Genomic DNA, 26,122 nt, shown 5'->3' with positions numbered 1-26,122 from the left:
CTTTACTAATTTTTAGTCTGATATAATATTAAGAGAGTATATTAAAATATTCCACTATGATTATGGGTTTTTACTTTTTGTAAATTCTAATTTTTTTTCCTATCTGAGGGCTGATATTAGGTATATATGACAGGAGTATCATAGTCTCCTGTAGTCAGCTTAGCTCTTGCTTATTTTTGTTAATATTATGGTAAAGTTGTTTAATTTTCTGTTCCTTATGGGGAGGGGAGAGAGAGAAAGAGAAAGTGAAAGTGAAACTTCTAACCAACCACTGATTCCCTTCCTAAATGACCACAGGACAAGGACCGAGCCTGGAACTCTAGCTAGGTCTTCCACATGGCTAGTGAGGGCAAAGCACTTGGGCCATCTTCCACATCTTTCCTAGGTGCATTAGCAGGGAGCTGGATCAGAAGCACAGTAGCTAGGACTTGAACAGGTACTCTGATATGGGGTGCCAGCGTAGCCTGCCACACCACAATGCCAGCAATACAGGGTGGGCATTTGCTGCCACAGTTATGATGCTGCCTGGCTCAAGGTCCAGCTCCTCTACTTCCCATCCAGTTTCCTGCTAATTTGCACTCTAGCAGGCAGCAGGAATTGCCTCAAGTACTTGGGCCCCTGCCACCCATATGGGAGACCCAGATTGAGTTCTGGGTCCTGACTTTGCCCTGGTCCAGCCTTGGCTGTTGTGGGCATGTAGGGAGTAAACCAGTAAAGAGAAGATTACTTATTGTTTGTCCCTCTCTCTCTGCCTTCAAATTAAATGGAAATAATTTTTTAAAAAAAGATTTCCCCAGTTGAACTAAACTAGTTCTGAATTATTTTCTTCGTTTGGTGCCTAGATGCGCAGTATCACATTCAATACTTGCAAATGGACATAGCAAAAATTAAATGCGCCTCAAAACACTCAAGATGAACACAGCAGGCTATAATATTCAATGTCATGGCCACTCCAGAAAGAAAGGTCCAAGTTCAGTGTCATGAGCCTTTCTGGCTCCCTTCCATGGATTGAGGCTGGAATGAGCTTTGCCCTGTGATACTCATTCCTGTCACTGATTAACCAGCAGTACAGGCAGGCTATCCTGCCAACATTTACTGTGCCTGGGGAGAGACATCTGGCCAACCTTTGGTGAGCAGGGAAAATGTCCACTCGTTACCACCAAGCTGCTAGTGATAGCTACCTGGAACTTCTGAAAGAGGCTACCAAGCGAGATCTGAATCTCTCTGATGAAGATGGCATGACTCCCACTCTCCTGGCAGCCTACCACGGGAACTTGGAAGCCCTGGAAATTATCTGCAGCAGAGGGTAAGTTCAACCTGATGGCTTCTGTGGGAAACAGTGCTGATAGCAGGATTTTGTAGTCGGCAGCAGGAGACAAAGAAGTCAATGCAAACACGGTTCTCTTTCTAGACTTTCTAAATAATTGAATTTTTAGAGAAAGGCAGAAAAATCTGCCCAGGAATGCACTTTTTTCCAGTGAGAACTGGCACCATGAGAGTGTCTCATCCCTTAGCACAAGTACAGGAGAGACACTGAACTCTAAGGTGTTGTTACCTACCTTGGGTGCAGGGAAGATAAATTAATTCCATGCCTCTCAAGTTCTTTTCTATGAAATTTAAATAGTAGTCATGGTGCTACTTGGTTTTGAGTTGTCAACCTTGGTTGGAACAAAAGGCATGTTCTTATTATAAATTTTCATAAATGCCTTTAAAATTCCACAGCCTTTTGTTAATATTCAATCCCAGTGCAAGCTTATGATTGTTGAAGCACACACACACTACCCCCACTCCAAACTTTAAATTAGCAGTTTTGCTAGCTCCTTTTCTCTGGTTTTTCTTCCTGCTACCAGAAGAGGTAGGCAATATTAGCAACTACAACCCAAGATGAGTAAAGAAAGGGAAAAATAAAACATAAATGATGGAGCTAACTAAATTCAATTCAATACCTATTCATTTTGTATCTGTTATATGCCAGTCATTTTGCTAGCCACTGGGCATGCTGTCATCAATAAGAGAGATACAATTTCTGTTATGGTGATCACATTTGAGAGTGGAAGACATGATAGGTACTATAGAAATGAAAATGAGAGGGCATGAAATAACCCAGGCATTCATCTTACCTCAGGGTGTAGGAAAAGCTTTCCTAAGGGGCAAACATTTCAGCTGGGATTTGAAGGGGTAAAGATGAAAGAAAAGTTTCCCCCACCACTGAGCACTGTGGATTACACTGTAGATTCTAGGAACTGAAGAAGTTGGATGTTGCTGGTCATGTTGAATGGGGACAGGACAAGTGTAAGAAATGAGACCATGTTACCAACATCCTTGAGACCACTATTAAGGAGTTGAACTTTATTCTAAGAGCCTTGAAAGCCATGTCTTGGGGCTAGGCAGGGGAATCACCAGGCAGATTTATGTTCATAAGATTTACTTAGGGAGCTGTGTAGCAGTCAGAGAGAGTGTTCAGGGGCTGTTTTAATGGTAGAGATGAAATGACTTGGACTATGGTAGTGTCAGTGGGAATGTAGAGACGTGGATGTATGAGTGGCAGTTTAGACGTAGAACTGGTGACTTGTGTGGGCAAAGGAAAGGGAGGGTCAAGGCCCCAGGTTCTGACTTGGACAGTTTGTGGATGCTGACACCCTTTATTGAGGAGGGGGGCACTTTCTGAAGAGTAAGAAGAACCAGGGTTTGGGAGAGTTGAGGCCCCCCTGAGAACTAAAGGAGGACGTGAGTGAAGTTGATGTTTCCCATCCTTATCTGATGTATGACTTCCCATCCCAGGCACCCCCACCCCACAGTCAGCTTTCTTCAGATCCCAACCCTGTGTCATCTCACGGCTTCTCCCACTCAGCTGAGGCTTCTCAAACTTCCCTCCTCTGCTGAGCATTTTGTATACCTCCTTTCACGAAGGGCAAGATGTCAGTTCCTCTCAAACCAGTGAGCGAGTTTGTACCCTCTGGGAGAGGGCTTAGCATTCGTTCTCTTGGCAGAGTCCTTGTCCTGTTCAAGGTCTACTTTATTTTACTTACTTATTTTTAAAGATTTTTTTTTGAAGAGTTAGAGAGAGGGACACACACACACACACACATACAGAAAGGGAGCGAGAGAGAGAGCGAGAGAGAGTGAGCGAGCTTCTATCTACAGGTTCACTCCCCAAATGGCTGCAATTCCAGGGCTGGGCTAGGCTGAAGCCAGGAGCCAGGAGCTTCTTCCAGATCTTCCATGTAAGTGGAAGGGGCTCAAACACCTGGGCTATGTTTCACTGTTTCCCAGGCCATTAGCAGGGATCTAGATCAGAAGTGGAGCAGCTGGCGTAGGAACTGGAGCCCACATGGGATGCCAGAGCCACAGGCATTGGGTTTACATCCTGTGCCACAATTTCAGCCCCTTGAGGTCTACTTTAAATGGCAGTACTCATATGTTCTCCCTCTCTTCTCTGTAAGCCTGAAATATTTTCTTACAATAATTGTCTTACTGGTCTTTAATTACAAAAGTTAACATTAGCTGAACCAGAAAATTAAGCCACACACATGAACACAAAATATAAAGAAAAAAAGTCCTATGATGCCATGGTATTAACATTTATGTTACATGTGATATATTATATATAAATATATGTAGATATAGTGTATATAATATATATGTGTCAATATATGTCAATACATCGTCTATAATTTAATTTTCAAGGACTTCTTAGTATTCTAGTCAACAAATACATTTCTTAGTCATTCCTTCTATTGGACACATACTTTATTTTTCCTAGTTGAACAATGCTGTGATGAGTATTTTTTTTTAATTTTTTAAATTTTTTTATTTTTGACAGGCAGAGTGGACAGTGAGAGAGAGACAGAGAGAAAGGTCTTCCTTTTGCCGTTGGTTCACTCTCCAATGGCCGCCGCGGTAGCGCGCTGCAGTTGGCGCACCACGCTGATCCGATGGCAGGAGCCAGGTGCTTCTCCTGGTCTCCCATGGGGTGCAGGGCCCAAGCACTTGGGCCATCCTCCACTGCACTCCCTGGCCACAGCAGAGAGCTGGCCTGGAAGAGGGGCAACCGGGACAGGATCGGTGCCCCGACCGGGACTAGAACCCGGTGTGCCGGCGCCGCAAGGCGGAGGATTAGCCTAGTGAGCCGCGGCGCCGGCCTGTGATGAGTATTAAACATAAGTCTTTTCTCATACTTTTTTTGAGAATAAATTCTCCCAAATGAAGTTTCTCGATCTGTTGGCATATACTTAGTTCATTTGCACTACTCTAACACAATACATTGGACTGGATACTTTACAAGGAAAAAGAATTTATTTCTTATACTCTGCAGCTGGGAAGTTCAACATCAAGGCTATATCAGGTTGAGCATCTGATGAGAGCCCGGAGGTGGTACTTTGTTGCTCCTCCCTGGGGGAGGAAGGCTGAATCCTCAAAAGGCAGAAGGGAGAGAAGGGAGGAAAAAAGGGTGAATTTCCTCCACCAAGCCCTTTCACAAGGGCACCTGGATCCATTCGTGAGGGTGGAGCCTTTATGAGTCAATCACTCCTAAAGGTAACACCTCTTTATACTGTTGCATTGGAGATTAAATTTCAACATGAATTTTGGAGAGTACATAGACATTCAAACCATAGAAATGTGTACAATTTAAAGACTTGTGTATATATTGACAAATTGTTCTTCACAAAATAGGTACCCATTTTTACCAATATGATAAGTCCAAAATGATATATCAATGTGACTTGAACATTCTTTTCTTTAGTTACTGGTGAGGTTGAGAATTTCTTTTATGCTTAATGGATGTTGTGTTTCTACTTTTGTGAACTACTTATTGATAACCCTACCCTCTTTTTTAAAAAGATTTATTTACTTATTCAAGAGGCAGAGTTAACAGACAGGGAGGTCTTCCATCTGCTAGTTCACTCCCCAGTTGGCTGCAACTGCCAGAGCTGGGCCAATCTGAAGCCACGAGCTGGAAGGAGCTTCTTCCAGTCTCCCATGTTGGTGCAGGGACCCAAGCACTTGGGCCATCTTCCACTGCTTTCCTAGGCCATTATCAGGGAGCTGGTTTGGAAGTAGAGTAGCCAGGGCACAAACTGGTGCCCATATTGGATGCCAGCCCTGTAGGCAGAGGCTTAGCCTACTATGCCACAGTGCTAGCCCCTTTACCCCACTTTTATATTGTGAGCTTCAACATTTCCCATTGATTTATAAAAAGGCTTTTTAAAGTTAATATCAACCTTTGTCATATATTGCAAATATATTTTCACAATTAATAGTTTATATTTTGACAACAGCTATTTTATATACAAATGAAAGCATACATACATATAGATAGTTTATATAAATCTATTTTTGCTATACAATTTTAATGTTGAGATCATGCCTAAATATTTGCTGACATTTTCTTTTTAAAAATATCTTTGTTTATTTGGAATTCAGAGTTGGAGAGAGGGATGGACAGATGTTCCATTCATTGGTAAATTCCCCAGGTGGCTGCAACATCCAGGGCTGGGCCAGGCTAAAGCCAGGAGCCAGGAGCCTCTTCTAGGTTTCCCACATGGGTAGCAGGGGCTGGAGCACCCTGACCATCCTCCACTGTATTTGCTAGGTCATTAGCAGGAGCTAGATTGGAAGTGGAACGATCAAGTCATGAACCAGTGCCCACAGGGGATTCCAGAGTTGCAGGCCGTGGTTTTACCTCTTAAGCCACGACACTAGCCACCATACCCCACCCCAGCAATCCCGACTAACATTTTCATTAGCACTTCTTTAGTTTTATTTTTCATTTAAATACTTGATATATAATTTATTTTGACTTAAGATCTGAAGTTATGATCTATGTGTTCTCTACTTAGTCATTTATTCCAATTCAATTTGTTGTATACAGTCCATCCCTTTCTCCACTAATCTGACATAGTCATAAATTTATTTCAATGTAATATCACAATCTAGCCCATTTGCTCATATTTATTAAGTGCTAGCTGTGGGCACAGAAATTCTTCTGACTCTGCATTTTCTAGTCTTTTTTTCTCAACTCTCGTCATTGATTCCAGTACATCTTAGATGTTATTGTCTTATGCAGAAGCATTTAAGATGTGCTGTGTTAAGTTGGCCTGGTATAGACTTAAAAAAAAAAGCTGAGTTTTCATAGGTAAATTTTCATTTTTAAATTATCTGAGAGGCAGAGAGGGAGAGAGACAGAGAGACAGAGACAGACAAGCAAACAAAGAGGGAGTTCCCATTCACTGGTTCACTCTCCAAATGACCACCATGACTGGGGCCACACCAGGATGAAGCAAGAAGCTGAGAACTCAGTCTAGGCTTCCCTCGTGGGTGGAACCCAGTCAGTTGGGCCATCGCTACTGCCTCCCCGGGTCTGCATTAGCAAAAGTCTGGAATCAAATTAGAGCTGTCCAACACCAGGCTGTTTTGATTATAACTGCCCTGCAGTGTGTCTTAAAATTAGGTATTCTGCTGCCTTTGGCTTTGTTTTTGTTGTTTAAGATTGCTTTAGCTATTTGAGGTCTCTTGTGTTTCCATATGAATTTTGGCATTTCCATATGAATTTCCATATGAATTGGAATGTCATTGGTATTTTGATTGGGATCACATGTAATCTGTAAATTGTTTACAGTAGTATGGATATTTCAATGATATTAATTCTTACATTTTGATGAGATAAATTATTCCAATCCATGAAGGTGGAAAATTTTTCCATTTTTTGTGTCTTATTATATTTCTTTATTTAATATTTTATAATTTTCATTGTAGAGATCTTTTATTTCCTTGTTTAAATTGATTCCAAGGATTTTTTGTGGCTATTATGAATAGTACTAATCTTATAAGTTCTTTCTTAGCCATCCCATTGTCTATGTATACAAACGCTATTGATTTTTGTATATTGATTTTATATTCTGCAACCCTACCAAAGTCTCTTATGAGTTCCAATATTTTCTTAGTGGAGTCTTTTGGTTTCCCTGTAAATAGGATCATGTCCTCTGCAAACAGGGATAATTTGACTTCTTCCTTTCTAATTTTTATCCCCTGTGATTTCTTTTTCTTGCCTAATAGGTCTGGCTAAAACTTCTAGAATTATACTGAATGGACATGATGAGAGTGGTCATCCTTGTCTAGGCCCAGATTTTAGTGGAAATGCTTCTAGCTTTTCCTCATTTAATATGATTCTCTGTGTGGGTTTGTCATATGTTGCTTTGGTTGTGTTAAGGAATGCTCCTTCTATACCCAATTTGCTTAAGGTTTTTATAATCCTTTTGAAAGGATGTTATAATTTATCAGATGCTTTCTCTGCATCTATTGAGATAATCATATGGTTTTTATTCTTCGATTTGTTATTATGATTTATCACATTTACTGATTTGCATATGTTGAACCAATCCTGCGTACCAGGGATAAATCACACTTGGTCTGGGTGAGTGATTTTTCTGATATGTTGTTGGATTCAATTAGCTAGTATTTTTTCCGAGGAATTTTGCATCCATGTTCATCAGGAATGTTGGTCTATAGTTCTCTTTGTCTGTTGTATATCTTTTCCTGGTTTTGGCCTCATAGGAGTTTGGGAGGATTCCCTCCCTTTCAATTGTTTTGAGTAGTTTGGAAAGAATTAGAATTAATTCTTCTTTAAAAGTCTGGTAGAATTCAGCAGTGAAGTCTGGGTTTTTCATTGTAGGGTGGGTCTACATTATTGATTTAATCTTTATCTTGGTTATTGGTCTATTTAATTTAATTGAGTCTTCATGACTCAATTTTGGTAGATTGTATGTGTCCAGAAACCTATCAGTTTCTTCCAGATTTTTTGATTTGCTGGCATATAGCTGTTTTTAGTAATTCCTGATGATTCTTCTTTTTCTCCATGGTATATGTTATAGCATCTCTTTTTTCATCTCTGAGTTTATTAATTTGGGTCTTTTTTTGCCCCTTTTTTGGTCAGTTGGGCCAGTGGTGTATCAATTTTGCTTATTTTTTCAAAAAACCAGGTCTTCATTTCACTGTTGTTTTGTTTCAATTTTGCTTATTTATTCTCTTTAATTATTTTTTTCCTCCTACTAATTTTGGGTTTGGTTTGTTCTTGTTTTTCTGATCCTTGAGATACATTGTTAGATCATTTATTTGATGCCTTTTCAATTTCTTGATGTAGGCACTGATTGCTGTAAACTTCCCTTTTAACACTACTTTTGCTAAGAAGGAAAAATTTAATTTAGAAGCTAATCAATTATTGAGGCCCATTCCATTGGATTATGTGTTTATCTGTCATTGTCTGGTGGAGACAATGGATCTTCTGTTAATCGTTAGTGTCCAAACTCAGCTTTGTTAGAAAATGTTTTCTTCTTTCTAAAATTTCAGGATAGAAAGCAATTATTACATGTATTCTCCTACAATGGGAAGGATAATGACCCTAATTACCAAAAAAATTCATTTTGCCTTTAAAAATTGGTTTTGTTTTCTAAAATGGACATGCATTCTTTTGTCTCTGATTCTTAAGGGAGTATAAGCTTACCATAATATTTCATATCATATTAGAAATGGATAGGTAATGAGGTAAAAAATCACACCAATTTTCACAGTCACTAACATGGATCCACTGTATAGATGTCCCCCAACTTACAGTGAGGCTGTGTCCTAATAATGCTTATAATTTTCCTATTGGACATTATAGCTTAGCAACGCAGGTCACTGGAGAGCACCAGTGTTTACTCTCATGATTGCACAGCTGACTGGGAGCTGCTGCTGCTGTGGCTACCCAGAATCTCTGGAGAGTATCCAATTTTGCTAGCTTGGGAAGAGACGAAAATTTAAAGCACAGTTTCCTCTGACTGTGTATCACTTTTGTATTGCTGGAAAGTCAAAGAATTGTAAGTCGAATGATCACAAATTGGGGATCATCTATCTATCCTTTTGCATTTGTTTTGAGAGTATGGCACAGACACATTCAACTTTATCCCTCAAAAATGCAGTCCTATAACCTGTGCTGAAGCCTTTTAATTATTTAACAATATGTCATGAACCATTTGAAGAGTTGAGATCCATGCCACAATTTTTAATGACTCCATGATATTCTGATTTATAGTTTTATCATTATTTATTTTAATTGACAAATAAAATAGTATACATTATGATGCATAATATGATTGTAAATATTTTTATTGCAGAATGGCTAAATCAAGCTAATTAACATATATAACACCATGTACTTATCTTTTGTGTGTGCGTGTGTGTGTATGTGTGTTAGAAACACAAATCTGCTCTTTTAGCATTTGTCAAGTATACCTGTATGGAGATACATTATTATTAATAGTCATCATGTGCACCATTGATCTCTTAAACTTATTCCTCCTCTGTAACTGAAGTTTTGTATTGTTTAACATCTTCCCGGTTCCCTGCCTTCCCCCAGTTCTACCCTGCTTCTATGAGTTCAACATTTTTAGAACCAGCATGTAAGTTCAGTCATGCAGTATGTGGCTTTCCATGCCTGTCTTATACCATTTAACATGAAATCCTTCCAGGTTTATCTCTGTTGTTGTAAATGACAGAATCTCCTGGTTTTTAAGGCTTATTTGTATTCCACTGTGTATATATATTGTATTTTCTTTTTCCATTCAATTATTGATGGACCCTTAATGGTGATTCTATAGTTTGTTCAGTTGCTTATGCATGACATTTTATTTGGCCCTGTTTTTATTCTGACTTGATTGCTATGTCAAGTTGGAATGAACATCCTCACTCATTTATCTTTGTACAAGGGTGTCACATTTCCTTAGGACAAATTCCTAAAGGCAGGAATTTGTTGATTTGAAATTTGAATTTGTTGATTTGAAAGGGCGCCACATTTTAAAAGCTTTTGGTGCATATTATGCAGGACATTCGGACCACTTTATTCCTCCTCCAGCAATATTTCTTTCCTTACACTCCTGATAAAATTAACTATTTTTAATCATTGCCTATCAAATAGGCAATAAGATAGTGCATTATTTAATTTGCATTTTTAAAATCTTTTTAAAAGATTGGTTTAGTTATTGAAAAGCAGAACATTGGCCGGCGCCGTGGCTCAACAGGCTAATCCTCCACCTAGCGGCACCAGCACACTGGGTTCTAGTCCCAGTTGGGGTGTCGGATTCTGTCCCGGTTGCCCCTCTTCCAGGCCAGCTCTCTGCTGTGGCCAGGGAGTGCAGTGGAGGATGGCCCAAGTGCTTGGGCCCTGCACCCCATGGGAGACCAGGAGAAGCACCTGGCTCCTGCCTTCGGATCAGCGCGGTGCGCCGGCTGCAGCGCGCCGGCCATGGCGGCCATTGGAGAGTGAACCAACGGCAAAGGAAGACCTTTCTCTCTGTCTCTCTCTGTCTCACTGTCCACTCTGCCTGTCAAAAGAAAGAAAAAAAGAAAGAAAGAAAGAAAGAAAGAAAGAAAGAAAGAAAGAAAGAAAGAAAGAAAGAAAAGAAAAGAAAAGCAGAACATCAAAGACAGAGAGAGAACAAGTGAGCACGAGATCGAGAGAGGGAGCTCTTCAACCTGCTGGTTCGCTCTCAGATGGCTGCAAAGGCCAGGGCTGGACCAGGCCAAAGCCAGGAGCTTCTTCCCAGTCTCCCACATGAGCAGCAGGGGCCCAAGTACTTGGGCCACACTCCTCTGCTTTCCCAAGTGCGTTAGCAATCAACTGCATCAGAAGTGGAGAAGCCAAGACTTGAACTGGCACTCCAATATGGGATGATGGCATTGTAAGTGGCATTTAGCCCACTGCAACACTAGCCCCTGAGCTGTTATCTTTTAAATTTTTATTGTTGTTTACTTTTTTGAGCCAAAGAGTGAGTGACTCCTATGTGGTGAATAATTCCCCAAATGCCTGGAAGCCTGGAACTGAATCCAGGACTCCCATGTGAGGGGCAGGGACCCATTCTCTTGAGCCATCATCTGCTACTCCCAGGGCATGCATTAGTAGGAAGGTGGAGTCAGAAGCAGAGCCAGGTGTCTGGTGCTGTGGTATTGTGAATAAAGTTGCTGCCTGCAGTGCCAGCATCCCATATAGGCATTGGTTCAAGTCCCTGCTGTTCCACTTCCAATCCAGCTCCCTGCTAATGGCCTGGGAAAAACAACAGAAGATGGACTGAGTCCTTGGGCCACTGCACTCATGTGGGAGACCTGGAAGAAGCTCCTGGCTCTTGGCTCAGCCTGGTCCAGCCCCGGCCTTTTCAGCCATCTGGGGAGTGAACCAGCAGATGGAAAATCAATCAATCAATCTCTCTCTCTCTCTCTCTCTCTCTCTCTCTCTGTCTCCCTTTCTTTCTGTAACTTTTTGAAACAAATAAATAAATCTGAAGAAGAAAAAAAAGGGGGAGTGGTGTAGCCCTGCAGTTCTGGCATCCCATACGGGCACTGGTTCAAGTCCTTGGCTGCTCCACTTCCGAGCCAGCTCTCTGCTATGACCTGGGAAAGCAGTAGAAGATGGCCCAAGTCCTTGGGCCCCTGCACCTGCATGGGAGACCCAGAAGAGGCTCCTGGCTCCTGGCTTTGGATCAGCACAGCTCTGGCTGTTGCAGCCAATTGGGGAGTGAACCAGCAGATGGAAGACCTCTCTCTCTCTCTCTCTGCCTCTCCTTCTCTCTGTGTAACTCTGCCTTTCAAATAAATAAATAAATAAATCTTTTTAAAAAAAAAAAAAAGCAGAGCCAGGACTTGAACCCAGGCACTGCAATATTGGAAGTGGACGTCCCAGTCACTGTGCTGAATACCTGCACCTAGCTACTCTCTAGTGTGTTGCTTTCCATTCTTTCTCCTATTAACTTTCCTGCCTTCAGTGTAAGTTCCTTGAGAATACAGCACAGTTATTTTATTCTAGTATTTGTCTTTTAAACGGAAATTGCCTTGTTCACTCTTGCTTATGATTTTCAAGCTTACTGGTATTAATGTTTTCTTTCATGTTCTAGTTGCAAATGTTTTTTGACTCCTTCCTTGTCTCAGATTTTTTTAAAAAAATATTTTATTTATTTATTTGAGAGGTAGAGTTACAGACAGTGGGAGGGAGAGATAGAAAGGTCTTCCGTCCGCTGGTTCACTCCCCAAAAGGCTGCAACAGCTGGAGTTGCATTGATCCGAAGCCAGGAGTCAGGAGCTTCCTCTCGGTCTCCCACATGGGTGCAGGGGCCCAAGGACTTGGGCCATCTACTACTGCTTTCTCAGGCCATAGCAGAGAGCTGGATGGGAAGAGGAGTAACCGGGACTAGAACCAGCACCCACATTGGATGCTGGCACCGCAGGCGGAGGATTAACTTACTGCACCATAGCGCCAGCCCCTTGTCTCAGATTTTTTTTTAAAAAAGATTTATTTTGTTTGAAATGCAGAGTTACAGAGAGAAAGAGAGACAGAGAAAGAGCTTCCATCTGCTGGTTCACTCCCCAAATGGCTGCAACAGCCGAGGCTAGGCCAGGCCAAAGCCAGGAGCCAAGAAATCCATGTGCATCTCCCCTTTGAGTGGCAGGGGCCCAAGTACCCAGGCCATTTTCGACTGCTTTCCAAGGCACATTAGCAGGAACCTGGGTCAGAAGCAGAGCTGCTGGGACTTGAACTGACACTCAGATATGAGATAGCTGTGTCACAGGTGGTAGCGTAACCTGCTGCACCCCAAAGCCTTATCGTCTTTCCACATCCTGTATGGGAGTCACGGGTACAATGACAGCCAGAGAGCACACTTTCACAGCCTTACAGGGAAGCCAACAAGCACAGCGCCCATGACCTTCAGCACCTGAAATAATCCTAATTCACTGTGATTCCCATTGAACGGTTTCCTCCTGCAGGCATGCCCTGGGTCGTTTCTAAAGAACACATTGTTCAAAATAACCAGAATATTTCTGGTTGTCCATCCTGGGCTACTACCATTACCCTTCTAACACTCGGGCAGGAGCTAGGACACAGGGGACGATGAGACCCAAGGCTTTGTTGATGCAGGTGCCCTTTTTTCAATCCTGGACATGGCTCTGTTCAGCCGTGATGCCTCTGACTTAATAACCTGCTCTGCTGGTGGGCAGATTTGGGTCTCAGTTAATGCAAATTGCTTCTCAAGACCCAGTGCAAGCCAGAGCCCTCTTTACAGTGGGTGTGGTCAGAGGCAGGGCCACCTGCAGGCCACAGGCAGGAAGGAAAGCACAGAGTTCTGAGTCAGACCAGCATTGGAAGAATCCTGCACCATCTGCAACCTGTTGAAGCCCAGGCCACACATGTCTGCCTGAGGGACACTGCCCAGCTCAAGAGTCGCTGCAAAGATGAAATCAGATGGAAGTTTGGAGGCACCTGGGACAAGCTCAGAGCCCAGAGGTGGGCTCCCAGAGGTGGGAGTGGCCCCCAGCTGGCAGAGGTGCTCGTGTGCTTCAAGGTTTATAGCTGTGCATAGGGCTGAGCTCTGTGGACCCCAAGTGATGAAGTGACCTCAGCACCCCAATTCTGCCCACAGCCTCTGTTCTCCAAATACTACCATAGGTGTGACCCAAGCCCCGACTGGTCTCCAGGATGGACCCCACTGTGTCCACATGTTTCTGGGCTATAGGAGCTCCTCAGTTCTGCTTCCTCTGGGAGACAGGCTGATCAAAAGAACCCCATAAAACTCATGCTCCAATGGGCTTTCCAGATGGAGAACCAGAGGCCTTGTGAGCAGTGCAGCATGTGAGCACAACCTGAGCTCAGGACCTGGCAGGTTTGCTTTGAGGTCCAGCGTCAAGGCCTCCAGTGGATCACTTCCCCGTGTGCCTGACTCCTACCCTGCCAAACACAGGGAAGACCCCGAACAGAGCCAGCACATGCCCAACTGGCCCTGAACATGAGAGGCAGGAAGCTCTCAGGAGCATGCTTTCCCTGGATCCTTGTCTCTGCTGTCATCTCCACAAAGCTAAGATGGTCATGGACCAACTTTAAGTTCATGGGCAAAGGAAAATCTATTTCCTGTGCCTTGACCAAAAAGAACAAAGAGAAGATACAGAGACCAGGGATGTGGGTTCCCAGCCCAACTCCTCTCCTCACTCCCTGCCCAGTCACCCTTCAGCTGGGACCTTGGGGCAGGTGTTGTGGCACAGTAGATTCAGCCACCAATTGGGACCCCCGCGTCCCATGTCAGAGTGTTGGTGGGAGTCCCAGCTATTCTATATTCTGATCCAGCTTCCTGCTAATGCACCGGGAAGCCAGCAGATGATTCCCAAAGCACCTGTGTCCCTGCCACCCATGTGGCCGCCATCTTGGTGGAGTTCCTGGCTTTTGGTTTCAACCTGGCTATCATGACAAATGGAACCTCTGTCTCTCACTCTCTGCCATTCAAATACATCTTTTTTTTTTTTTTTAAGAACCTGTGAGGGTCAGAGCAGCAGCCCTTTTTGCTTCTGACAGGATGCTCACCTTCTCCCCTCTCCTTCACATGCAGGAGAAGCAGAAATGTTGGAATATGAGGATGAACCTCTGGGGACAAGGCAGTACCATCTCTGCTCTAAGCTAAAGCCCAGACACTGCACTGGGGCTGTCTGCCCAAGTGGCCCAGCTCAGCAGCAACTGCCCCAGGGCAATGGGGGAGCTGCAGTGGGGACAGCAGAGGCGGCACTGCTCTGTAGCAGGCCCCGCCACCACTTACTTGCCCATCAATTCCCTGAGTATCCTGGCCACGGCCCTGCCCATGTTGAATAATTGTCCACCGCTGAGGATGTTCGCAGCCACCTGGGAATCCAGAGAATTCATTTTTATAAAGAAAAACACTTTTGAAAGAATGATTGCTCTCTGAGAAGAACTTCACCAAAAAATCAAATCCACTTCAAAAGGAAAAATTGGAATGGAATAGATGATCAGGGTAATTTAATGTAAGCCAATTGTGTATTTAGTTTACCAACCCAAATTTAAAAATTATTGCTCAAGTGCACCAATCTACCAGAAACCAAGGGCAAAAAAAGGATTATTTTAAAAGCTCTCCAGTGAGTTTCTTGTTGGGGAAGAAAATATAGAGAAAAAAACACACAACACAGAAAGGCTGCCAGAAAACATAAAACACTGGAATTAAAGGAAAGTTTTATTGTTGAGTGGGGGACACCCCACAGGCTGGAGGGAGAGGGCGAGAGAGGGTAAAGAAGTGAGAGGGGCTGAGAGAGAGAGGTCAAGAGAGCACATGTGGGATGCAGGTCCTGTTATAGTCTTGCAGGAGGTAAGGAAGTGGGAGCAGCGAATCCCCTTAGGGTGGGGGTGGAACCGACATTTGTGGTTGGGCCATTTGGTCACCTGACTTCTAGCCAGCCAGGCTGGGCCCTGGAGAAGCCAAGATGGCGTCCAGGGCTTGAGATAGCGCCTTTAGATAAGACGGCACCATTTCACTAACAAACACTGGACTCAATTTAACCCAAGCAAACTGCAGAACATCATTGTTGGCTGTGAACTGTCAAATGAGGAGGGGGCACTTTGTGAATACTTGGGCATATAATTGCAATGGTTCTATCAAGAAATGTGAAAGGTGACAGGGACTGAATTTAGAATGAAATTCATCAGCAGAACATATTTTAAATTAATCATTACATCAATTTGGAAAAGTTGTCTGTACATAGAATGATTTGCTTGTAGAAACAGCTTCCATGTACTAGAGAAACTTGAGAGTCATCTTACTGATATTTTCATCAGCAAATTCAGAATTTTGCATTTGACATTTTCTGAAAAGAAGACATACCTTTTGGGGTCCCCTCAGGTTTTGTTCCTGCTATTCCCTACTTGAAAGCATCCTTTAAGATCCATTGAGATGGAAAACTTAGCTCTAAGGCCTTAAACAATTGATTTAACCCAGACTTCTTAATACCTTGTCACACCCCTCCCCACAGTGCACTCCTCCCACTAATTTCCTTTTTAACTTTATCCAATCCAGGGATTATTTCAAGCAAATTTAATTAATCTGTTTATGTTTGTAGTAACATCTTGGATGTTTTACAATCCCTTTAATGTCTAGTGTACTTGAGGAGTCTTTTGAATCTGGTGTTCAGTTAAAATAAAAAGTGCAATCACATGTTTAGGGGTGAGGCATTGTGTTCCCCTAAGATGCACGACTGTGCCAGTGCTGAAAAGGGTGTCTTTGATCCAAAACTATTAAATCAGGCTGACCAACCAGAGCCGCCTTGAAAGTGGCTGCCGGCAAAGCTGTGTCATTTACCATTTGCTTTCCTAAGGTTTCATTTCACTTTCCTTCCTTATCCTTCTCACTCCTTTTTCTTGCCCCTAACTCCATGCACTCTAGACGTGCTGATAGACACTCCTAGTTCCCCAAGTGTGCCCTGTAACATCACCCATCCCCGCAGCTGCTCATGCTGTGCTCTCTGCACAGAAGGAGGTCGCCAATTGCTGGGTTACCAGTTGGATCTAGCACACAAATGTGTTTTATTTGGACTGCCCTGTATTTATCTTTTAAATTTGAGCCAGCACTTAAAAAAAAAAAAGTTGCACATGAAATTCTGCATCTCTGACTTTGCTTGAAAAATGAAACCTCTGGCAATATTGCCTCTGCTTTTATTCAAGGTAGCATCAGCCACAATGTCCTTTCTAGGTAGAGCAGGCACGTAACCATGACTTTGTTGGAAGAAAAAACTTAGCCCCATTCAGTCACTAACATTACCCGCTTGGTTTCTTTGGTTTGGGTTTGAGACTGGCTAGGAATAGATGACACAAAGAAAGAAAAGACACAGGCTTTGCCTTCTGGGAATTATTATCTAGTTAAGGAGACAGAGCATACATAGTTGACAAATTCAGACTAGAAGTGCTCTTGTACTGCAGGAATTTGCTAGATAGATGTGAGAAAAAGCAGAAATATGAAATTAAGGATTATGAGTTTAGACACAAGGGAAATACTAATAACAAACGTTTGCTGACTATTTGCTATGTGCCACGCACTTTTCTAACGCTTTACGTGTCTTGAATTAACTAATTCACATAACAATTCTATGAATAGTAGTACTATCCTCAGGTTGCAGAGCAGGGTACCAGGTTGTAGGAAAGTTCATTTGAGCTTGAAGCCTTGTCACTGGTGAAGTGGGAAGGCTGGGATGTGTCACCAGAAAGTGTCTTGTGTTGGAGACAATTAGACTTGGGGACACCCTGGATCCAAGTGCACTGCCTGTTACCCTTGGGCAAATCGATTATGCTCCCTGAGTCTTATTTTAATCCTATGATAATGACTCTTCCCTTCCTTCTCCAAGAAGGAGATTGTGATCATTGGTGGTGGTGGGCAAAGAACATGAAAGTGCTTTCACAATTGAAAAGCATGAGGCAGGAGGAGTTACAAACCTGATTTGTCAAATGAGAGGCCAGTGGTTGGTCTGTATTAATTAGTGCAGTTCTTCTCAGCCTGTAGTGAGTCTAAATATCATCGGGATCTTGTTAAACTCTAAATTCTGATTCAGTAAGTCTTCTTGAGTTCTAGATTCTACATTTCTAGCAAACTCACAAGTAATACTGCTGCTGGTGTCACCGGACCACTGGTCTGGGAACTAAAACTGAGTAGCAAGGAGTGAGTAGGAGGGGTTCTGGTACATTATCAGTTCAGTTGCAAGGGTATAGATCTGCTCTTCTGTTTCAGTCTTCTATTCTCCAGAAATGTTGAGAACTTCTCAGTCTCTCTCTCCTGTCCTCCACCAGGTCTGTGCCTGTTTGTAAATTAAAGGCCTCACAAGACAGGGGAGCTGGTATCTTGGAGCAGGGTTCCAATAAGCATTCATTCGTTCCACAGATCTGTGTTGAGCACCTTCTGTGTCCCTGTTTCTGTGCCAGGCACTGGGTTCCTGGCCTTAATAACATCTTTTTTTTTTTTTTTTTTTTTTTACTTATTTGACAGGTAGAGTTAGACAGTGAGAGAAAGAGATACAGAGAGAAAGATCTTCCTTCCATTGGTTCACCCCCCAAAGTGGCCGCTACGGCCGGCTCTGTGCCGATCCGAAACCAGGAGCTTCCTCCTGGTCTACCATGCAGGTGCAGGCGCCCAATCACCTGGGCCATCCTCCACTGCCCTCCAGGGCCACAGCAGAGAGCTGGACTGGAAGAGGAGCAGCCAGGACTAGAACCCAGCGCCCATATGGGGTGCCGGTGCCGCAGGCGGAAGATTAGCCAAGTGAGCCATGGCACCGGCCCCCTTTAATAACATCTAATGATGCCCCAAGTTCTACCTTGAGCTCTTGTAGAAATATTTACATATATGACACTGGAATTAAGCTGAAGAATAAAGGGAAATATTCTATCCTTTGTCTGAATAATTGTTGTAGCAGACACTGTTTGCCATCTACCCAACATCTGTTCCTCTCTCTTTTCTTCCTGATAGGAATGCCATTTTGTTGAGTTATTTACTTTCTTACAAGTGACTCAGGGGAGGTTGGCTATTGGTATGCTGGCACCACCTCTTACCAGCTCATGAGAAGTTATTGCTAAATTTCCAGGAAGTTTGAGAGTTAAATATAGCAATTATTAGAAATAAAATATAAACTTGAAAAACAAAATAAGGAAAAATATAAATTTGAACTTTATAATAAATTATATTAAAAGGTAACACTTAAAACTCATTACTTCCTAATTATTTTACTACATTTTGCTATTGTCTCTTAAGATTAGGCATGTCTAGTGCATGTCTATATTGTGGAAATAACTCTTAAAAATATTTATTTGAGAGGCAGAGAGACACAGAGAGAGGAAGACCTCTTACCTACTATTTCACTCACCAAATGACACCAAAGCTCCTAGCTGGGGCCAAAGCCAGGAGCCAGGAACTCAATCCAGGTTTCCCATGTGGAACGACTCACTTGCGCCATCACTAATGCTTCTTAGGTCTGCAACAGCAGGGGGCCCGAGGCAATGAATGGAGTGGAATATTGAATCCAGGCTTTAATGTGGAATGCTGGCTTCCAACTGGCATCTTAATTGCTAGGCCAAATGCCCTCCCCTAAATAATTCATAATAGTGTGCTATTGCAGATCTCTTTAAAACTCTGTGTTTTCAGTAATATGACATTGGAAGCTTGAAATTTGCTATGGTGACAGTATTTATACCACAGATACGGGAGCATGCTATAACTCAAGGCTTTGATTCTTTTCCTAGATGAGCTAGTTGTTAAATGCTATCAGCCCACCATTGAAAAATTCTATCCTTAGCTTCAGGAGGAAATTCTAACTGACCTAAGTGACATACGGTACTGTATTTCCCTACCCTTAGGCATGTGACTCAGTTCTGGCCACAGAGACATGGAAGTTGCTGTGCTAGGGAACTTCTTGGAAAGCTTTTCTTCTAAAAAGAGTAGAGTTGGGCTCCTTCTGTTTCTGGTCATGTGGTATCTTGATGTGACATTTTTGGATTTACAGCATCTCAAAACAGTGTCAAGGCAGGATAAACATGCTTATATCAGCATACATTTTGTTCTTTATTTTTGTTTTTAGTTTTTTTTTGGATCTCAAATTTAGAGGGGAAAAACCATTTAACATGTTTTTCTATTTTCTCTTCTAGAGGGGATCCTGATCGATGTGACATCTGGGGAAATACTCCTCTACATTATGCAGCCTCCAATGGCCATGCCCACTGTGTCTCATTCCTGGTCAACTTTGGGGCTAACATCTTTGTCCTGGATAATGACTTACAGTCTCCGTTGGATGCTGCTGCCAGCAGGGAGCAGAATGAATGTGTGGCCCTCCTGGATAAGGCTGCCACTGTACAGAACAGTATGAACCCCAAGAAGGTCGCCAGGCTGAAGGAGCAGGCTCAGAAGAATGCCAGGAAGCAGATCAAAGAGTGTGAAAGGATCCAGGTGAAGCACCAAAATAAGATGGCCCACACCTACAGCAAGGAGGAATCTGGGACTCTTTCTTCATCCAAGGGTACATTCTCGAAGTCATCCTTTTCAAATGCTTCTGCCTCCAGTACATTTGGATCCCTGTCTAAGGGCATTAAGGATACCTTCAAGTTAAAGTTCAAGAAAAACAAAGACACAGCGGAGCAGGTGGGAAGGGAAGGCAGAAGTGGGCAGAAGAATGTGATGGAAATGTTCAGAGAGGAGGAAGAAGACTCCTTCTCAGAGGACCTCAAAGAGAAGCTCCAGATCCCATCAGAGGAGAACAGCAGTGGGCAACATGAATCCATTCTCAGCCGTCCAGGTCTAGGAAATATTGTTTTTCAAGGAAACAGAGTATCGAGCCCTGAAGACATCTCAGACAGCAAGAGGGAGTTGGAATTCCAAATGCCCAGGGAATTGCTTCAGAGACAAGAAGAAGCAGAGGCTGATGAAGAGATAGAGGACAACATCCCTGGAGATGACCTGCCTTGGGATGAGGCTGAAGTGGAGTGGGAGGAGGATGTGGTCGATGCCACTCCCCTGGAAGTGTTCCTGCAGTCCCATCATCTGGAGGAAGTCCTCCCCATTCTCATGAGAGAGGAGATCGATCTAGAAGCTCTATTGCTTTGCTCTGATGAGGACCTTCAGAACATACAAATGCACTTGGGTCCCAGGAAGAAAGTACTTAATGCCATAAACAGAAGGAAGCAGGTGCTACAACAGCCTGGGCTGCTGGTTGACACCAGTCTCTGATGCAGAGTGGTAGCTCAACAAGTGAGTCTGCATGGCCCACTGGAAGCACTCCAGGCAAAATCCCCTCTCTACTCAATGCCAGGCCATCATGAATGGTTTCTAGGGTTTTGGATATGCCTACCTAAGAGGCCCAAATTCTGTCTGGGAAATTTTCTATACCCCATCCAAATAAACCATCACCAAGACACTCAAGACAACCTCAGAACAAGAAAATGGCATTTGTCTTCAGTTATCCTTTTGATATTTTTGAATAAAGAAATGGTCAAATGGATGACAGAAAGGGAAAAGAAGCTTTCTTTACTTTTCTAACTCTGTACTTAAATTTACAAACTCCCATCCCACTAGTTTGCTGCTTTCTTTCTAATCATCATAGGCTGCAGATTCTAACTCTGGCGCTGTTGTTGGCTCTATGACTTTGTGTTCTGGTGGAAACTGAATAACCAGTGGAGGCATTGGCCTGTGGCTTGATGCCCAATTCAAATGCATCTAACCTTTTAACAGATGTTTACAACTAATAGAAATGGGTCTATCATGCTCATACCTGACAGGGTGGCAGGTAGGAAGAGGGAAGCAAGAAATAAAATGTAGAGTACCTGTCATAAACTAAATTGTATACCCCCAAAATGCGTATGTTGAAGACTTAACCCACCAATGTGACTAGGTTTGGAGACAGGATTAAGATTAAATGAGATCATAAGGATGGGTCCCTAATCTCATATAACTGGTGTCCATATGAGAAAAAGAGATGCCAGGGATACATGCAGAGAGAGAGAGAAGGCCAAGTGAGGACACAATAATTCTCACAGTGAGAAGCTGAAGGAGAGAGGCCTCAGGAGGAAAAAAAAAAAAACCTGCCATCTCTCAGTCTTGAACTTCCAGCCTCCAAAACTGTGAAAAAAAAAATGTCTGTTGTGGAAGCCACTCAGTCTATGGTATTTTGTTATGGCAGCCCCAGCGGAGGAACAGAGCAAGAGGGTAGAGGAAGAGAAAAAGGATACAGAAAAATGACTTTTCTAGGAGTAGATGATGCCTTCTACTTAGAAAAGGGAGAATAAAACCCAGGTTCTTTGTGGGGAAGATTGGATTATAAAGGTAAAGTTTGACATTTTCATGTTTACTATGAATATATCTTTTACTGTTGTTTATCGCCATTGCTGCATGTCTGAATATGTGTTAAGTTCTACAACATGAACTGGCCAGATGCTGCTGACATGTTTTTGTGAATGGCAATCCCAATTTCAAATTGAAACCCTGCTGAATATCTAAGCTTCTTTGGATTTTTATGGCCAGATTTACGTGACATGGAAGTTACCACTGATTATGTGTGTAAGATAGAAATAGCTGTTTATCTTTGGCATGTTTTTGGGTACTTCAAGAGGCACCAAAGATATAAGTTTAGGAAGCATACAAATGTTCAAATATGATGAGCAGTTGGCCCAGTCTTTCTCAATGGGTGGATGCAGAAAGCTTGCCTGCCATTGAATAAATGTGTTGCAGTAGGGGATGATTATATTTACAGATACCGTGGTCTGTTGTTCTGGAATCAACTCAAGTTGTATTTGCCTTCAGTAATGTGCACAAAAGCAGTTGGCAGAAAGAAGGCACTCAGAGTCTGAGCTTGCCTCTATTATACGTCATCGCTGTAAATGCCGGATTGCCTCTCCTCCTATTCCCCAGAATCTTCCTGATGAGGCATCATTTCCAGCCCCTGCCCCAAGTTACACAGCAAGGAGAGTGTCATCAGTCAAGGAGGCAGAAATGAGCCTAACTGTGCAATTTTCACCCCCCTTGGGGGAGATGTTTGCCATTGGGGGCCCCTGGGGGTCCCTTTAGACACTTTTATGCTTTTCTTGGGGGTTCTTGGCCTCTTATGATTTTCAGACTTAATAAACAAGAGTTCTACCAACTTCTTAGCAGTGAAGATATAGCCTCCCCATCAGACAGCATTAGGTCATAAAAAAGGTATATGTCACACTATAAAAAGGTTATAAATGTTCTAAGAATTCCAGATTTTTCAAATTAAGCCCTAATGAAAGGGACCTGGAAAAAATATAAAAGTCCTGATGAGAGCCAAAGACAAGAGGATGATCCAGAGTGTTTCAGATATCCACTGATATACCATTAACTATGTGCTTAAATAGCTCACTCCAGTGATATTGACCCCTGGACCCTCACCCTGCATTTCCCCCACCATGTAGCATGACATTAAAATCAATAAAAAAGAAAGAAAAACAGGGGCCAGCATGGTGGCATAGTGGGTAAAGCCATCACCTGCAATGCTGGCATCCTATATGGACACCAGTACAAGTTCCATCTGCTCCACTTCTGATCCAGCTCTCTGCTATGGCCTGGGAAAGCAGTAGAAGATGGCCCAAGTCCTTGAGCCCCTGCACCCTCATGGGAGACCTGAAAGAAGCTCCTGGCTCCTGGCTTTGGATTGGCTCAGCTCCAGTTGTTGCAGCCAATTGGGGAGTGAACCAGCAGATGGAAAACCTCTCTCTCTCTCTCTCTCCCTTTGCTTCTCTTTCTCTCTCTATGGATCTCTGACTTTCAAATAAATAAATAAAAATTTTTTTTGACAGGCAGAGTGGACAGTGAGAGAGAGAGACAGAGAGAAAGGTCTTCCTTTGCCGTTGGTTCACCCTCCAATGGCCACCGCAGCCAGCGCGCTGTGGCCAGCACACTGCGCTGATCTGAAGGCAGGATCCAGGTGCTTCTCCTGGTCTCCCATGGGGTTCAGGGCCCAAGAATTTGGGCCATCCTCTACTGCACTCCCAGGCCACAGCAGAGAGCTGGCCTGGAAGAGGGACAACTGGGACAGAATCCGGCGCCCCGACTGGGACTAGAACCCGGTGTGCTGGCGCTGCAGGTGGAGGATTAGCCTATTGAGCTGCGGTGCTGGCTGCAAATAAATATTTTTTAAAAGAAAAACAACTGGGAACACTTAACTGAAGGGATGTTTGAGAAGTTACAGTGTGGTAAATGCATATTGTGCTTATATTTCAGGCCATCCTATATTATGGATCTGTTTCAGAAACTGTGTCACCAGCCTAGACCATTGTTTTGGATTCCAATCCATAAGCCTATGTCTTAAATGACATTTCCCCTCAAATATCTCACGGGTACCTCAAACTCAATGTGCCAGAACTGAAACCTATTTTGTATCAAGCCAGTGTTTCTCAGCCTGAATGATCTTGCCTCTTAACTCCTTAGGGGACATCCTACATTGTCTAGAGTCATTTTTTGAGGTTTATTTATTTATTTGAAAGGCAGAGTTATGGGGAGAGGGAGAGAGGGAGAAAAGGAAAGAAGGAAAGAGGGAAAGAGGGAGATTGAGATTTTCCATCTGCTGCTTCACTTCCCAAATGGCCACAATGGCCAGGGCTGGGCTGGCAGAACCCAGGAGCCTAGCGCTTCATCTGGGTCTCCCACATGGGTACAGGGGTCCAAGTACTTGGAGCATCTTCTGCTGGTTTCTCAGGCATATTAGCAGGGAGCTGGATTGGAAGTGGAGCAGCCAGGACTTGATCCAGTGCCCATATGGGATGTTGGCATCATAGGTGGTGGCTTTATCCACTATGCCACAACCCCAGTCCTTGGAGACATTTCTTATTGGCATGAGTTTGTAGGGAGGAGGTGGCACTATTGATTTCTGGTGGGTAGAAACTTTGGATGCCAAACATCTCATAATACATAAGTCAACTCTCTGCAACAATTGGTTATTGAGACCCAAATGTTGACAGTGCTGAGGCTGAGAAACTCAACTCTAAATCTCCAATTTTAGTGCAAGAAAGCTTAACTGAATGCTTCTTCCTTGCCTTCATCACCCAATTGGTCACCAAGCCCTTTCAACTTCTTAGTCTGTCCCAAACCTAAAACCTCTTATGCTTGCAAGACCACTGCTTGGTTCATGCTCCTATCGTCATTCACCTGGCTTGTTAAGAGTATCCTTATCTATCTTTAATTCATTGCTAAAATGCTGGTTGAGACATCTTTGTGATACACAGATCTCCTCTTGGTTCCCTCTGTCTTCCCATTGCTTTTTAGAGTCTTATCACAAGGCCTTCAGGATCAGAAAATCCTATTCTCTCCTCTAAGCCTCCAGCCATTCCTTTATCTGTTCCCTAATTATACCCACACCAGACTTCTGGTGGCTTCCTGAAATATACCATGCCTCTTGTTTGCACACACTTGTGTACACCATCATCCTGCCTGGAAAAGCTTTCCTTTGTGTGGCCATCCCCATTAAGAGACTCACCTCCTCTTTCTACTCTTAGTCTGGGTTGACAACTCTTCCTAACTTCATGTTGTCTTCTGTTTGCCCTTCCAGAACTCCTCTCTGCTACTTTACACTTTATTCTGTGTCCCAGATGGTTGACCTCTGCAAACTGCATCCAAGAACTCCCTTGCTCTTGGGATTCCAGTAGGGTTTGGCCAAAGGGAGGTAATAGCAAGAGACCAGAGGGTCTAAGAGAGGTTGGGCATTTATTACTCCTGTTTCTTCCTTGTGGGATGGTACCTGCCTTCCCTCAGCTGCTGTCTGGCAGCACCCGCTATAGCTTCAGTACTTGTGAGCTTCTACTTGCTGCTCTTTTAAGCTTAGCAGTGGCAGTGACTTCCTACTGTTGCTAGCCCTGAGGTGCTGCTTTCTAAATAGTCTCTTCATTAAATTCTCTTCAATCACGCTGTTTGTGTGTGGCATCCATTTCCTGCAGGCACTCTGCGCCATATGTGCCTGTAACACCAAAGCATTGTAGTGTAATTATCTTTTTCAGTCTTCCCTTCTGGACTGTGTTTTCTTGAGTTGGTTGAAGACTGTCTTTCCTTTTGTATCTTAGCAGATTAATACACAATTAGGAGAGGGACTCTTGTGGACAGGACAAAGGAAGAAATATACCAATGATATCCTCCTCATCACACACTCTGCTTTACATATCTCTTCAGAAATACTCCAGTTGCATGAGATGTGCACAATTGGTTTATGTGTATATTTTTTATTGTGTATTTGAAGGAGATATAGACAGTTTCCATTCACAGGCTCTAAATGCCTACAGTGGCCAGAGGGTGGAAACCAGGAGCTGGGAACTCAATCCAAGTCTCTTATGTATGTGGCAAGAATCACTTGAGCCATCATCACCTCCTTGTAGGGTCTGCATTGGCAGGAAGCTGGAATTAGGAGTTGGAGCCTTGTCAAACTCACATACTACAATGTAGGACAAGGGCATCCTCACTGGAGACTTAACAGCTAGGCCAAATGCTAACCTCTAAGTGGGTATTTTATTTCAGCACAAAGGTCCCTGTCCAGATCATTTGGCAAACATGATCAACTTTTGGCTAAGCCACCTGGAGTATGGAGAGGCTGTGCCAGGAGGAGTGTGGTTAAGAAAACAAAGCAAAATAAAGTGCCATGCCTTGCTTTGCTGCTGATTTGTTTGATGGCTAACCTGGGGTAGACTGGCAGCCAGATTTGGACAGGGTCTTTGGCAGGACAAGGAAACATAACTCTTCTGATGATTCAGGAGACAGCATCCCAGCAACTCAGTTTCCCCATCCATATGTTGAACAGGTAA

At 43.2% G+C, this 26,122-nt stretch overlaps 1 protein-coding gene across 2 annotated transcripts in view; it reads left to right on the top strand.

The window, feature by feature from the left end:
* The first annotated feature begins 1,025 nt into the window (after positions 1-1,025).
* The window catches only part of ANKS4B (ankyrin repeat and sterile alpha motif domain containing 4B), a 32,659-nt gene continuing 7,562 nt past the window's right edge, over positions 1,026-26,122 (top strand). The window contains exons 1-2 of one of the 2 annotated variants that reach the window (XR_009864684.1): positions 1,026-1,306; positions 19,478-21,644. Coding sequence is in view for 1 of the 2 variants with exons in the window: in XM_062179673.1 (XP_062035657.1) it covers positions 1,143-1,306; positions 19,478-20,552 (1,239 nt within the window). In the remaining variant the exon portion in view is untranslated. Of the gene's footprint in view, positions 1,307-19,477; positions 22,513-26,122 lie in introns of those variants that run through there. The other variant, XM_062179673.1, reaches the window with a different exon arrangement.

The sequence above is a fragment of the Lepus europaeus genome, chromosome 21 (assembly GCF_033115175.1).
Source record: "Lepus europaeus isolate LE1 chromosome 21, mLepTim1.pri, whole genome shotgun sequence".
Lineage (NCBI taxonomy): Eukaryota > Metazoa > Chordata > Mammalia > Lagomorpha > Leporidae > Lepus > Lepus europaeus.
Note: the sequence above shows the minus strand (reverse complement) of the source record. Positions and strands in the feature narration are given on the sequence as shown.